The sequence below is a fragment of the Cololabis saira genome, chromosome 2 (assembly GCF_033807715.1).
Source record: "Cololabis saira isolate AMF1-May2022 chromosome 2, fColSai1.1, whole genome shotgun sequence".
In the NCBI taxonomy this organism is placed as follows: domain Eukaryota; kingdom Metazoa; phylum Chordata; class Actinopteri; order Beloniformes; family Belonidae; genus Cololabis; species Cololabis saira.
Genome location: NC_084588.1, coordinates 48,991,504 through 49,007,234, shown reverse-complemented (window position 1 = coordinate 49,007,234; position 15,731 = coordinate 48,991,504). Strand labels below are relative to the sequence as shown.

Sequence of the window (15,731 nt, the reverse complement as noted above, 5' to 3'; positions counted from 1 at the left end):
CTGAGGTGTCAAACCAGACCGCAGACCAGACCCCCCAATGCTAAACATCTGTTTCTGCCCATTGTCTTCTCTCAACAAATTGTATGTGTATTGCTAATTAATTTAATTGGAAGAGCCAGCTTCAAGGAAAGTCACCTTAAGGTGTCGCCTTTTTCCCCCGTTTCCTCTCCAACAATATGTGTATTGTATTTCACTTCTAATCTAATTTAAACCTTTTGCTCTTAATCAGAATGAGATTACTTTGAAGAGAGAGCTTAGACAGTTTTGAGCTTCAATAATTTCATTAAATCCTAACAACTTCCACTCAAAACATGATTAATTCATGTTTTTCAAATCAACCATGTAAAAATGTCCACTGGGATATAAAAATATATGTGTTGTTTTTGTACCCCCTTTCTTATAAAATAGAACACCCTGCTTAGCTGTATAGACAAAACAGAGTCCCAATCCTGCAATATTAAACATGACCACCAGATGTGAAGATACAAGTAGAGCAACAGAAGAGAAAACCCACAAATATCAAGAACCATACATACAGATTAATATACAAATACATTCAACAACAATCATAAATTTAAAGCTGTGGAAGTCTGAATATTCATGTTGTAAACAATTGTACATCTCATAATGGATGAGCATTTCACAAATAAACCAAATAAATCAGTATAACCATGTGTAAAGTCCGTTATACATCCCAGTTAAAAATGGGGAAATCCAGGTGTCCAGGAAATAAGGCAGTCAAAAAATAATCCATTGTTCTTCTGGAGACGAAAGCACTCCATCACTCCATGATTTCCTGTAGATCGGAGTATTGGATCCAGATAATGAAAGTTGTCCTCCGATGTCTCCCAAGTTTTTTTTTTTTTTTTTTTTGTTTTTTTTTTTGTCTCATCCAACTAGCCTTTACTCAAGCATCCACTCAGGCCCTGGAATGTCTCTGTCACGGTCCCAGAGTGGCTCCTGCCACTTAATCTGCCTATATTTTAGTTGAGCCTTGCCCCTTTGTAACAACTTAAAACAACAGATGTTAGTTATTAGAAAAATGGCATGCAAGTAGTTTGTATTCCTCTGACGTATTACATCTAATATCATAAATGCACCTGCTGTTTATGAAAATAATAGATTCAAGGAATTTAGTGTAAGTTCATGCACTCCATGTGTTAAAGCATATAGGTAAGTTAATCATATATAAACCATAAACTATCACTAAGTCCACTAATCAGTATATGAAATTATTATGATTGATATCACTATGACCGATTAACATTGTCTACTAACATTGTCTACTATCCCCCCATTTTTTTTTTTTTTTTTTTTTTTTTTTTTTTTCTTCTTATTCTTTCAACAGGCACTTTGGACAGATAACCATCTTTTCAAACTAATCCCCCGAAAAACATAAAATAAAATATAAAAATCGTAAAATAATATCCAACCAGCTCTATGAAAAAGTATGTAAAACCGATGACCCATTGGAACAAAACAGTAGGAAATGAGTGTGTGCAGTATACCCATAATCGCCCCAATACTGCAACACCAGGCATCCGCAGAAAACCTCGGCCTTTCAGCACCACAGGCTGCACCACAGAGCTGTAGACCTTCGCCAGTGTCCAAGCATAGTTTCGACAGATACAGTTGCACCTTTTTAGAAGAAGACCCGGTCGTTATCCATCAGTCTTTTCTTCGTCAGCGTCTTGGGCGAGAGCCCACCTCGCATTCAGATGAAGTTCATACACAGCTTTGCAGCGTAGGAGATGGATCCGACGTTGATTTCTGCGGTTCTGTACCAGGGGTAACTTTCCAGTCAAGGTCCCACAGAAACCAGTGCAGCTCCTAAGTGGAGCACTTAGCACACTGCACACACCTTGGGCTCTTGGGGGTCATAGTTTGTCACCTCTCTGGCTTTATCAATGTTGGTGGGGGTGCCTCCCACCCACTGTGACATTTCCCAAAACAAAAGGGGAGGACTGACTATCAGTCCTGAAGGAAATAAAAAAAAGGGGGGGGGGGGGCTCGCAGGGGGAGAGGGCACAAATTAATACTACATAACAGACATACATTATACATGACAAGCAAAACAATAAAAATTACAGCTTTTACTGGAACGTGACAAGAGGGACTCCAACCCACAATAATCTTAACTAACTAAAACAGAAAAATTACAGCATTTACTGGAACGTGACCAGAGGGCCTCCAACCCACAATAATCTTAACTAACTAAAACAGAAAAATTACAGCATTTACTGGAACGTGACCAGAGGGACTCCAACCCACAATAATCTTAACTAACTAAAACAGAAAAATTACAGCATTTACTGGAACGTGACCAGAGGGCCTCCAACCCACAATAATCTTAACTAACTAAAACAGAAAAATTACAGCATTTACTGGAACGTGACCAGAGGGACTCCAACCCACAATAATCTTAACTAACTAAAACAGAAAAATTACAGCATTTACTGGAACGTGACCAGAGGGACTCCAACCCACAATAATCTTAAAAATTACAGCATTTACTGGAACGTGACCAGAGGGACTCCAACCCACAATAATCTTAAATTACAGCTTTTACTGGAACTAACTAAAACAGAAAACTAAAACAGAAAAATACAGCGTTTACAGGAATTCCACCTGATGGACTCCAACCAACAACTTAACTAAAACAGAAAAATTAACGTTGTGCATGACATATCAAAAGACAAAACCTATTTTTAATCTTTATGAGCTTGGGAAGAATTCAATCAGACAACCAATATTAATTTGATAAATCCAATGTGCAGAAATTTCTACTCATCAGCGGTTTCTGCTTACCTTTTGACTAGTCAGGTTTTGGTTGTCTGCATGAAAACTTCCAGGGCTCCTCTCCATAATTCCACAGTCAGGAAACAACCAGATCACGTTTCAGGGTCACCATTGAAAGATATGTGTTCTTTTGTCTGGTGAATCAAGAAAGACTAGTGGAAAGAATTACAGGTTAATTCAACTTTTAATCATGTCAAGCACAAGGTTTTACCGGTCGGAGGTACAGTTGTCTCCGGCCGGGGTACACTTCTTTCAGACCGCGTGAGTCGGAGAGAAATGCACCACGTTTTCATGAGTCCAGTTGACTTTATACTCTAAAAGGAGGATGTTCTTTGCAAGTGAATTTCATTGGTGGAGGGAGTCAGCTACGGGAAAAAACCCCCGAACTTTGTCACTTCCAGCTCTACATTTCCTTTAACTGTCTCCCATCTGAGGTGTCAAACCAGACCGCAGACCAGACCCCCCAATGCTAAACATCTGTTTCTGCCCATTGTCTTCTCTCAACAAATTGTATGTGTATTGCTAATTAATTTAATTGGAAGAGCCAGCTTCAAGGAAAGTCACCTTAAGGTGTCGCCTTTTTCCCCCGTTTCCTCTCCAACAATATGTGTATTGTATTTCACTTCTAATCTAATTTAAACCTTTTGCTCTTAATCAGAATGAGATTACTTTGAAGAGAGAGCTTAGACAGTTTTGAGCTTCAATAATTTCATTAAATCCTAACAACTGTAAGCCATAATCAGCAATATTAAAATAATAAAAGGCTTGCAATATTTCAGTTGATGTGTAATGAATCCAGAATGTATGACATTTCTTTTTTTTTTTAATTGCATTACAGAAAATAAAGGACTTTATCACAATATTCAAATTTTCTGAGACAGTCCTGTGTATGAATACTCCTCAAACAAAGCCCACTCCCCCCAATACACACAACAAACACATCATAATAATTAAAATGTAGAGTTTAAAAACCAAACAAAAGCATGAGCCCAGAGGGTCCACAGAGGATTTAATGCTACAACTAGAGTTGACGTCAGTAAGGTGTCCCTCCATATTTAACTACCGAACTGTTGTTTTTACTTAAAGTTACAGGAATCTGCTGTATACAATGTTTTATATGCAAGATTTGCAAATTTTTATCAACCTTTAGTGGAAATAACATACTGATAGTTTCACTTAAGTATTTGAACAAAGTTTTTGTCTGTGTGGTTTTTAGTGAACACACTTTAGTGTTGGCCAAGATTCACACCAGAGACACATATTGAGACATTTCCCTGAGGTCACTTCTTCATTCTCTGTCCAATTTTGCAGAAGTTCAGGGCGGGGGGGGTAATACTGTAATATACATTACAGTATTGTATTTTCTGACTGCCTTAAGTTGACAGTTGTGAGAAGAGTAAAGTTTCGGCGAGAGAGGAGCAGGACGTCTGTAAACCCAGTCAAGTAAATAGAAGAAAGGCCTGCACTTTGTTTCTGTCCCGCGTGTCCAAGTTAAGTTAGTAAACAGTGTAGTTTATATAGGCAACAGATAGGGAGGAATTAGTTCACTTAATTTGAACAAAGAAACCAAAAGGCTTCCAAATTTCCTTCCTATAACTTTTTTTTCTAAATTGAATTTAACATATTTTGACCTTATATGTTTGAAATTGTACCTTGACAAGCAAACAAAGGTTACTAGTGAGGCGTTGCCAGAGGAAGAGAGCTTTGAAAAATTATATAATAATAGTATAAATAAAAAATAGAATTAGATAAAGTACATTCCACAGGACCATTACTTGACGCATATCTAGTTGTAGTACCACCTCGCAGAAATGACGTTACGTCCATGTTTGTCCAAGTTAAATAATGTCATGATAGTTGAGCCTGGCTTAATAATAATTAATTATACATTAATTAAATGTATTATTATTATTATTATTATTATTATTATTATTATTATTATTATTATTATTATTAATAATAATTAATAATAATACCACCATTTACCATCATCTTATTTCCTGGTTCACATTTTAAATGCATTTACTTATTTAAACTTAAAGCTGCATTGGCCTAAGAAGCTATTGACCCAGTGCATGAGTACAGATTTATCACAATTAAATAATAAATCTACATATTAGGCCCATTTTTCAGATAACTGTAACGTAAACACTGATCACCATGTTCAGGGTCTCAGATGTGGAAATCAAAACGCCTAAATCTCTACCGACCTCCAGCTGACACAAACGGCACAAAGCCGTTTAGCAGCCTGACTGTTTGCTGATGTTCAATAAAGATGAAGACTTTTGTGAGCCACAGCTTCTGAAACGGTGTGAAACAGTATCTCATAACTGGAGATGAAGATGCACAAGATCATTGCAAAAAGAGTAGAGTTTGCTCAAAAACTGAAACGGGGGCAAATGACGAATTATGATTTGAATATTTGTTTTAATGACATGTGCATTAAGCTGGACTAGCTGCAAAGTTTTTACTTATGGTTGTCATAAAGGCTGATGGAGGAGTGTTCCCTGGGTTGTTTGGTGTGTTTTTATTCTGACTGGCTTCATTTATTCTCTCTCTCTAGTCAAGACGACCATCCTGAACTACCAGAGTCCGACCACCGGCCTGTTCCCGGTGAAAACCTACGCCGACTGCAAGGAGGCCAAGGTCCGGGACTCCCTGTACTGTGCAGCCGGTGCTTGGGCTCTGGCTCTGGCCTACCGGTTAGTACACGACAATAAACCATGTTTATGTGTTTTTAGGATGTTTCTCATGTAGACGCTGCACCTCCAACAGATCAGAGAGACTTCTGAAAATCATTTCCTCTCTGTTGATCGGCTAAAGAGACGTTTCTTAAATGTTAATGACCCAAAAATTGAAGGACATACTTTTTAAGTCATTTTTAAATGGTCTTTGAACATTTTATTCATGTATTTATCCAAACCAGGCTCCTTATTAACCTGCTGATCCGTGGGTTTTGAAGGCCGTCCAGTTTTCCGGTGTCACAAAGAGCAAATCAGAAATGCTAAATTGTAATGGTGCTGGTTGTGGGACCTTTGGGACGACGCCCGGAGGCTCCAGTCTCAGCGGTTCACGGGATTAATGTGAAATATTGATTTGGAAGTCAAATATTTCAGGACCGGTCGCTGCCATTCTGCAGCCGGACGTGATCGTACACGGTTTGACCTTCGCACGGCCCAGTCGCTGCGATTATTGAGTCTCTGGATTTCAAAAGATCGTAACAAAAGCGGCCCACAAAAAAAACAAGTTTTTAAGCAGTGACGAGGAAGCCCCAATAGCCAATATGAACTACAGTAAGAGGAACATTTATGTTCAGGAAAACAAAGGCAAGAACCAACGTTAAACAACGATGATCTCAGTGGCAGGAGTTAATCTGTGGAACAGCTGAGATACAGAAATGAAAATGTGTAGCACGTTATTACAAAACAAAAGCACCTATAACTACAAAATGATCAACACATATAAAACAAAGGGATAATACACATAGGCATATACGTATGGACATGTATACGTATGTATGAATGTATGTATGTAGTATGTGTATGTATGTGCTTATATAAATACTGTATGGAATGATATTTAGTAATGACATTTGGAATATGCTGTATGATTGTGTACAGTTATTTTGTTTATACTTGGGCAACTTCTCTAAATCCTAAATGCACTATTTTATACAAGCTAACTTTTTTCTTGTGAAAAGGGTAGGCATCACAAGCTTAGGCTTCAGTCTACAACTTTTGGTCCTTGGTTTTTAGTTAAAAACTTCCCTTCACCGTGTCTGCAGCGCTGGGGTCGAACGACGACACGCTGAATTCTGACGCTGATGGGAAACATTTGTGCTGAGATGAAAAAGCAATATTAAAGGAAAAGTGGACGGAGACACCAGAATCTCCGGCTTCACAGGTTTCAAAGATTCTCTCGTGTCCCCCAGATCTCCCTTGTCAACCGTCCCCACTTCTTTCTTTTTTTAGATCTATTTTTATTAAACACAAAACAGAGTTACATACTTGGCTTAAGACAGATTTACCCCCCCCCCCCCCTGTTTTTACATTTCCAATTACCCCCCAGCAATAAAACATTTGTGAGTCATTTATACACACATACCTCTTACACCAAAAAAGGGGAGACAAAAATAATAGTTATACTGACAAATAAAAATACTACCGTGAAAGAGTAACAAAACAACCATAACCAAGTATATATGTACACATATTCATTACTTCTGCAGACAAAAATAATAGTTATAGTGACAAATAAAAATACTACCGTGAAAGAGTAACAAAACAACCATAACAAAGTATATATGTACATATTCCTACCTGCTTTACCTGTGCAGGTCTTGGCCATCAGATCTCCATGCTTTACCCTCAGGGACTCTCAGGAAGTATCTTGAGCTTTTCCAGTTTTAGATACAACATTAGATCAGTCATCCATACAGATAGTTTTGGTGGGAAAGAAGATTTCCAGTGTAAAAGAATTTGTGTCCTAGCTATCAACGTTGAAAAGGCTGTTTTATCTTTGAACCTAGACATCCTTTTACTATCCAGTGGCCTGGTTCCCAAAATTGAGGTAAACATATTACCGTGGATTCACACTGAAAGCGCCACAGGCGTCATAGGCGTCCGGCTGCCATTCATTGCGTCAGAGGCGTCCAGAGCGTCAATTTGAAGTTGAAAAATCTCAACTTTATGCAAATGAGCAGCGGCAACGCCGAGGCAGCGTCCAATCACAGACCAGGATTCCCGAAGCAAGAAGCCTCAATGCAGATTGTACTTTCATGTTCACACAAACGTACACTCATTCACATGCACACATGAGCATAACTGTGTACTAACAAACTTATTTTAGCAGGAATTAATATATTTCATCCAGCAAACTGACATTTTTGTTGATTTGACTGCCGTTTTTACCTGAACTGCTCACGTGAAGCACTTAACTGATGGTTGAGGAGCTGGATGGTCCCAACGATTTTATTTGCTACATTGATCCAATGCAAAATAACTAAAAAACGTGCTTATTAATCACATAACACAGTTTAAACAATATGACCAAACCCGCTCCGACCCGGTGTGTCAGTGTTCACCGCAGACAGACTGCAGCTTCACCGGGACCAACGATGATGGTTGATGTTGATCCAGGACCGACCTGGTTAAGGAGCATCAAACTCACTCTTATCTACGCGGAAATAACGCTGAAATATAAAGAAGGCTTCCCAAAGTGTGATCCATGGTGAAAGAGGAAACTGAAGATGTGCAGCTATATATAGACATATTTAGACTATATGCACTTTTAGGCCGTCAGGTCAACCACGTAAATGTCTTTAGAAAGAGGATCTCGCTCCCACGTCTGGGGTGTACATTCTTTTCACTTTAAAAAAAAGAACTATTTATGTTAAGCATAGGATAAAAAGTTGAACTTGGATTTCTAGGAAGTATTTTCACAATCGTTATTTTAATAGCGGGACTCTTTCCAGCGGCGCCTGTGTCGAGGAGCGCTGCGGCTGTGTCACGTGATCGCGCTGGACCAATAACAGCGGTCCCTGATGTAAACAAACCTGACGTAATCCAATGTGGATGCCACATTGTCTTCCCAAATATGTAGAAAAATACAATATAATGAGCCGAAAAGTGCACAAAAATGACTGAAAACAGTGTTATATGATGTCACAATGAAGATGAATTATAAACTAAAGTGAAATAATAAAATGCCCATAACTTCCTAGAAATCCGAGTTCAACTTTTTTTCCTATGCTTAACATAAATAGTTCTTTTTTTTTTAAAGTGAAAAGAATGTACACCCCAGAGGTGGGAGCGAGATGAAACGAAAAGGTGGGTGACCTGACAGCCTATTTGTTCCCTCCAGTTCTGCAGCGCAGCTTTAGCCCCGCCCACTGCAGGCGTCGACACTAGGCTATAGTTTGAATCCACCAAGCAGCGCGATGCAGGAGTCAGGAGATTTTTGACGCTTTCAGTGTGAATCCAGCCTTAGGCTGACATTCTACTCCTGTTACTTCAGATATTATTTTATACACTCCAAACCAAAATGAGTTCAAGGATGGGCGTGACCAGAACATACGTACGTGTTAAAGTTCAACCGTCCCTATTTCTGATGAGCTCAGTCTTCAGGGCCAAACGCACTTCCATGAAGTTAGACTATGTAAGGACGGAGGGAGAATGAGGCCGGCAGTGAGGAGGGAGGGATGATGGAGGGATGATGCAGTGAGGAGGGAGGGATGATGGAGGGATGATGAGGGGGGGGTAAAGGGCAGGTAGTGAGCAATGAAAGAGAAAACTATAACAGAAGAGCTGGGAGGGGGGAAGACGGAAGAAGAGAGGGGTAAAAATAGCGCGCTGCAGTGAAGTGGCCGGCGGCTCTTCCCCGTCATCAGTCACGGACGCCTCTTATTAGAATTGTCACTAGGATTTAATTAAGATGATTTCCATCTGACAGGCCTGACTAGTGCCATTACTTACTTCCTCCCAGCTGCTGGTGCGTGCGCGTGCCTCGTAATGTCTATGAGAGATCCGGGGATAAGACTAGAAGTCAGGTTCCCTGTTTGAAGTCGGCATGATAAGTTCTAGAAGTGTCTCTGACGGACGGCGTCTACGACGGGAGGGAGGGACGTCCCCGTTTCCCCCCGATTTAATTAAATCCGAGCCGCTGTTGGACCCCCCTCGTGCAGGAGGACTTATACTGGAGTAATAAATGTTAGATTTAAGTAGCTTTGAAAAACACATGAGGCATTTATCACTGAAATGGACGAGTTCTTTATGTTTTGCATCATAACTCAAGTTAAAACCTGCTTCTGCTGCTTTTGTACTCTTATAATTAGTAATGCCAGAATGTAAAAGACTGAACTAATTCCTCTGACGTCTCATTGGCTGCCAGCGAGGCGGCGCTGGATCAGCGTTGGCGACTGCGTCGGAGGTGCTGCCGTGTTTGAAACACATTGTGACAGTTATAAGAGTAATTGAACAATTTACTGATGAGCTGTTTCACGGCCGATCGCAGCCTCTTTACTTATTATTTCGGGGCTGCACTTGATTCCAAGTGATGAATTTTGCATCTGGCAGCTCTTCGTGAGGACTGCTGTGTTTGGGTCAGAAGAAGTTTTAATACAATTAAAAGAAGCCATTCTTAACCCGGGACGGCTGCAGCGCGGCAGTTCAGGCGGCCATCCTTCAGATTATGGCACGGGGTCGATTCCCTCTCATCCCTCCTCTCCCGCTCATCACTTTGCCTTTGCTCTACTAAGAGCATTTAAAACGATCAATTATGGCCTCAGGTACGTCAGCAGGTCTGAAGGCAAATAAAGTAAAGATGCCTGAAACATCCTTCACAACTGTGACGAAAAACGTGCATCAAAAAACCCTCAACAAATGTAAATGTGTTTACGACCGACCAGTAACACACAAAGACAGAAATGTCAGGTTTGGCAAGATTGTAATCGCATGTTGTCCATAGTTAACTCGTGATTAATCGCACATTTATTCACACATTTTTTGTTGTTCTAAATTACCTTAAGGTATTTTCTTTTATGTTTTTTTTACTGTTAACAACATGAGAAAGGACAAATATGCTGCTTTATGCCAATGTTTATTCAACTTTCCCCCCCCAAAAAAAGCTTTTGACCTGAATGTAACATTCCTTCATAAATACAAACACAATGTCGTCCCCAGCTTTACACTTCCTTGTTTTTTTAAGCAGCTGAATGTAAAACAATGAACCATATGCATCACAAACATTGTACAAGAAGAAGGATTGGTCAGTTAAATTCTCCATGTAATTATGTCTAACTTCATATGGAGGAAAATAATCCCCTCAAAAAATATCCCCTTCTCCTATACATGTATTTATATGCAGTACAGACCGAAAGTTTGGACACACCTTCTCATTCAAACAAATGAGGAAGTGTGTCCAAACTTTTGGTCTGTACTGTGTATATGTATGTATGTATATGTGTGCTATATATATATATATATATATATATATATATATATATATATATATATATATATATATATATATAATCTCTTTAAAAAAAAAACAGAAATGTAAGAAGTTCAAGAAGGAAAGTGTTTGTTTGAGCAACTGGAACCACGGTGAAGAATAAAGAGATCCAAGTCGCCCCAAACGTGGTGCGGGGGGTTACGTTGTGAACTATTAGCAGTATTTAATTTTTAATTGCTGATGATGTCACTCTTTATGGGAAGAACTGTATTTTCTGTACTTTAAATAGCGGTACGTCCTGCTGCAGTAGTAACAGTGATTAATAACTACCTGTACTAACTAGGCCGGCTGCAGCGTTCTTCATGTCAGGTCCACAGTATGTACCTGCTGGTGTGGTTTCCTTGAGTCTAAAAATGCTGTTAATGGTGTGTTGGAGCAGGACATGTGCTGGACCTGAGCACCTGAGCATCAGTGGTGTGATCTGTTTTCCTATTCCACGTCTTCCCGTTACAGCCTGATTTCCTTTCTCTAAGCCAGGATCGGCAACCCGCGGCTCTAGAGCCGAATGCGGCTCTTTAGCGCTGCCCTAGTGGCTCCTGGAGCTTTTTCAAAAATGTTTGACCTTTTTTTTTTTATCTTTTTTTCTTATTTTTTTTCCTTTTTTTCTCTTTTTTTTCCTTTTTTTCTCTTTTTTTCCCCTTTTTTCTCTTTTTCTTCTTTTTTTTCCTTTTCTTTCTTCCTTCTTTTTTTCCTTATTTTTCTTCTTTTTTTCTTTTTTCTTCTTTTTCTCTTTTTCTTCCCTTTTCCTTTCCTTTTTAATTTCGACATTTCGACTTTTTTTTCTCGACATTTCGACTTTTTTCTCGACATTTCAACTTTTTTCTTGAAGTGCATAATGAAAAAAAAATCTTCCCCCAGTTCTAACTAATATAGATACATGCAGCATGTGTTGCCTTCATTCTAAGGCTTATACAAGACTTTTCATTTTTTGCGGCTCCAGACATATTTGTTTTTTGTGATTTTGGTCCAATATGGCTCTTTCAACATTTTGGGTTGCCGACCCCTGTTCTAAGCCGTCCTTGTGTCCTGTCGTTGCCCTGCAGGCGCGTGGACGATGACCTGGGCCGGACTCACGAGCTGGAGCACTCCACCATCAAGTGTATGAGAGGGATCCTGTACTGCTACATGAGGCAGGCGGACAAGGTGAGTTTCTGCTGCAGCAGAGACACCGACGTGACGTCTGAGCCTGAAACACGTCTCCCCCTCAGCCGTAATCACGGCCGCCGCCTGTTTACCTTCAGAATCCCGTCTGCCCGTCATCTCGACCTCCACGACCTCATTTAGGGGAGAGCTTTTCTGTGTCTCAATTACAGAGCTGCGTTTACACAGTTAATTACGGCGGGCAGGATTTGTTACGGCCCTGTCTCCAGCACTTATCGACTACACAGGCCTTTTATTGAAGATGTGACACACGGGGCAGCTGCTGGGCAAATTACCAGCAGCTGGGCAGGGTCCAGGTAGCCCACGGTGAGGCAGGAGGACTGAAAACATCTGCTATAAAGGGTTAACAACAAATACCTCGATAGATAAAGTGGTGAAGATGTTTTTTTATGGTGAAAATACAGGACTGTCTCAGAAAATTAGAATATTGTGATAAAGTTCTTTATTTTCAGTAATGCAATTAAAAAACAAAAATGTCATACATTCTGGATTCATTACAAATCAACTGAAATATTGCAAGCCTTTTATTATTTTAATATTGCTGATTATGGCTTACAGTTTAAGATTAAGATTCCCAGAATATTCTAATTTTTTGAGATAGGATATTTGAGTTTTCTTAAGCTGTAAATAATAAAAAGCTTGCAATATTTCAGTTGATTTGTAATGAATCCAGAATGTATGACATTTTTTTTTTGTAATTGCATTACAGAAAATCACAATATTCTAATTTTCTCAGACAGCCCTGTAGACCAATAAAAACACATTATTCGGCTCCTCAATACCTTCACTACTTGATTCAGAGCTACTCTCCCTCTCCACAGCTCCCACTGCTACCATGCTAATGCTAGAATATATATATATATATATATATATATATATATATATATATGTTTCCAACTGGACTCTCATCGTCTGACCAGCTGGATTTCTGGCTGGTGTTGTTCTCTCAGATCTAAGTCGCTTTGGATAAAAGCGACTGCTAAATGACAGTAGTAGAAGTACAAGTAGTAGAAGTCAGTGGAAACAGAAAGCCCGGTCCCACCCCCTTAACTGCTATGAAGGGTGTAGCGCCGGAAAACGCAGGAAATACACGTTGACAGACAATATTTAGTTAATCAGGTGGAAATCTGCAGTTTCTAATAGTTCCTTAATCATTCTTTATCAATTATGATCCACACAAAACAGGTCGTCATCATACGAGAAGCTGTTGCCAAATTGTGGCAACAGCTTCAGATCCATAAAGATCACAACCCAAGGAGCATCAGTGCTGCCAACCACATCAGTTTTTAAGTTTCTGGTTCTGGTTACCTTTTTCTTCTGGACTCAGAGCCCTTAAACCTTTTTTAATTTTTTTCTAATCCGACTGTGGATCACAATAGGACAGGTTTGGAGCGGTGAGCGTTACCCCTGAGCTTCACCATGACTGTAAACTGTTTCTTCAGATACAATCCTTGGCACCAGACTGTACAAACGTTGTTCTGGTTCATTGTATCTCTTGTAATGTTAACGAGCCATATAGATGGGGAGCAGCGAGTGTTACCCCTCCACGTTTCCATTACTGTATTTCAGGTTTATAACTATTGCTGAGAAAGCTGAAAACAGTCCTGATCTCTGAACCACAAGAAGCTTTGGAAACTCTTTACTCCTGTAAGATGCTTGTATAAGATGCAAGAAGTTGGTGTTCTGCTAATTCAACCCTCCGCTTGGTGCACTGCAACAATCAGAGAAGAGCCGGGTGACGTTGGGCTCCTCTGGGGAGGATGGAGGATGGAGGGATGGAGGGATGGAGGGATGGAGGGATGGAGGACGCCGCTCCACAAACACAAACAGCAGCACCCTCATCTCTCCGTTTCCACCTTAACAAATGCATATGAGAGCCGGTGGGACTGCAGGAAGTGGGACGGGGGGGTGAAAGTAGGACGATGCAAGGCCTCCGCGATGACCCGACTATCCGTGGAGGCAGAGAGAGAAACGGGGGTGAGGAGAGGTAGCATGACAGAAGTGAGACTAAGAAGGAGGCTGAACCAACAAGATAGAGACACAAAGAGAGGAATTAAGCAACGGCGGGACGCATGATAGCAAATACTCGACGCAGAGAGGGACGTTTGAGGAAGGGAGGTGGCAGAAAGGACAAAATGATATAGTTGGGAAGGGGGTGATGACAGAGAGGTGAGCAGAAGAGAAACCAACGAGGTAAAAATGGGACAACGGGCCATTTATTTATAACGGCTGGCGGCCCAGCTGTGATTTAGTGTGTGGTTAAGTCGATGCAGTGAGGCGCGCGAAGCCGACGACAAATCACCCTCAGAACATGACGGGAATGGAGTTTGTTTCAGGCCGTGTCCTGGTACGTTCGTCCTGGATAAGCCTCGGTCTGGTTATTGCTCCCGGAGCAGGTGTGTGGAGGCGACGCTGCGTTATGAGCGTAGTTATATGACCGAGCGGCGAGGTATTCATCTCTGACACGGGTACGAGTTCATCCGAGTGTTGACCTCGTTTTGGCGGGAAGTTCTGGATCCGGACGACTTCTGAGTGACAGGAAACAACGAGTGCCTTCACACCACCAGGCTTTAGTCTGCTTGAGATGAACCTGGTGGTTCGTGTCCAGGATGACCAGACATCACACCCCAAATAGAAACGGCCAGAGGCCTCTGATAACCCTTTTCCACCAAACCGGTTCCAGGGCTGGTTCACAACTAGAGAACCGGTTTGCTTTTCCATAGCTTCGTTGCTAAGGGGAGCCACGTCATTACGTCGCTGCAAACGTCAGTTACGTTGCTGCGTTTGCGTGAAAGTTGCAGCAACAACCAGGTATCTGCTCTAATAGGACTTGGTCCACGTAGCTCCTCCGTGGACACATCTCTAAAAGACAGGTTGTCTCCTCCCCAGACCCATGATGCTTTGCTGCATCCAGATTCATTCTTATTTGAAAATGTCTCCGTCTCCCAGTCTTGCTATAGAGGATCTGCATTGACGACACTTCCTCACTGGACCAGCCCCCTTACTCGCACCGAGTGGCAAAACATCAGCAAAAATGGCTGCAACTAGTGGAGAAGACGGGATAACAGCCGATTATGGGCTTAAATTAGCGTCAGTTGGACTTAACAGTGACCCGTACAGTTACCCCAAGAACCAGTGGTCCATGGACATTAATATTTGGTACAGTTACCCCAAGAACCAGTGGTCCATGGACATTAATATTTGGCCACGAATCCCGTTTCCTGATATTTATATGTACTTAATTTCTACGCCGGGGAAATACACGAAGCAAAGCTTGAAGGCTTACAAAAGTCTTGACGCTTGGCCCATTTGTTGGTGAAATTAAAGTGATGAGGACACCGAACTTTATGATTTGACCGTTTAACATTAGCTACCCAAAAATCCAACATTACTGATACAAAATGGGAACCGCAAATCCACGTTTCGGTGCCTGGAATCCAGTTGTTTCTGTGAATTGCAGTGATCCATTTGTCTCTATTAAGCTTATTTTTCGGCAGTCTGTAAAACAATAACTCAGATTTCTTGCTAAATCTATGAGTGCAGTCGATCGCACAACAGCTCTTTCCCATTTTAGATGTTTTCCAGTTGCTCAAACTGAAAGTTTACGCTGCCACTCAGTCTTTCTGACACTCAGTCTTTCTGCCACTCAGTGGGCGAAACCGGCTGTGAAGTCACATCTGTAAAAACATCTGTGACGCCATGCGCATTCCCTCTATAGTCCACCACTGGCCTCTCCCTTTCTTTCCATGCTCCCTCATCCT

The 15,731-nt window shown here is 40.9% G+C and overlaps 1 protein-coding gene across 3 annotated transcripts in view; it reads left to right on the top strand.

Moving 5' to 3' along the window:
* Nucleotides 1–15,731, top strand: part of phkb (phosphorylase kinase, beta) — a 179,551-nt gene that overhangs the window by 26,088 nt on the left and 137,732 nt on the right. For all 3 annotated transcript variants that reach the window (XM_061746752.1, XM_061746759.1, XM_061746767.1), the window contains exons 3-4: nt 5,363–5,501; nt 11,853–11,952. In XM_061746752.1, coding sequence (XP_061602736.1) covers nt 5,363–5,501; nt 11,853–11,952 — 239 coding nt within the window. The remainder of the gene's footprint in view (nt 1–5,362; nt 5,502–11,852; nt 11,953–15,731) is intronic.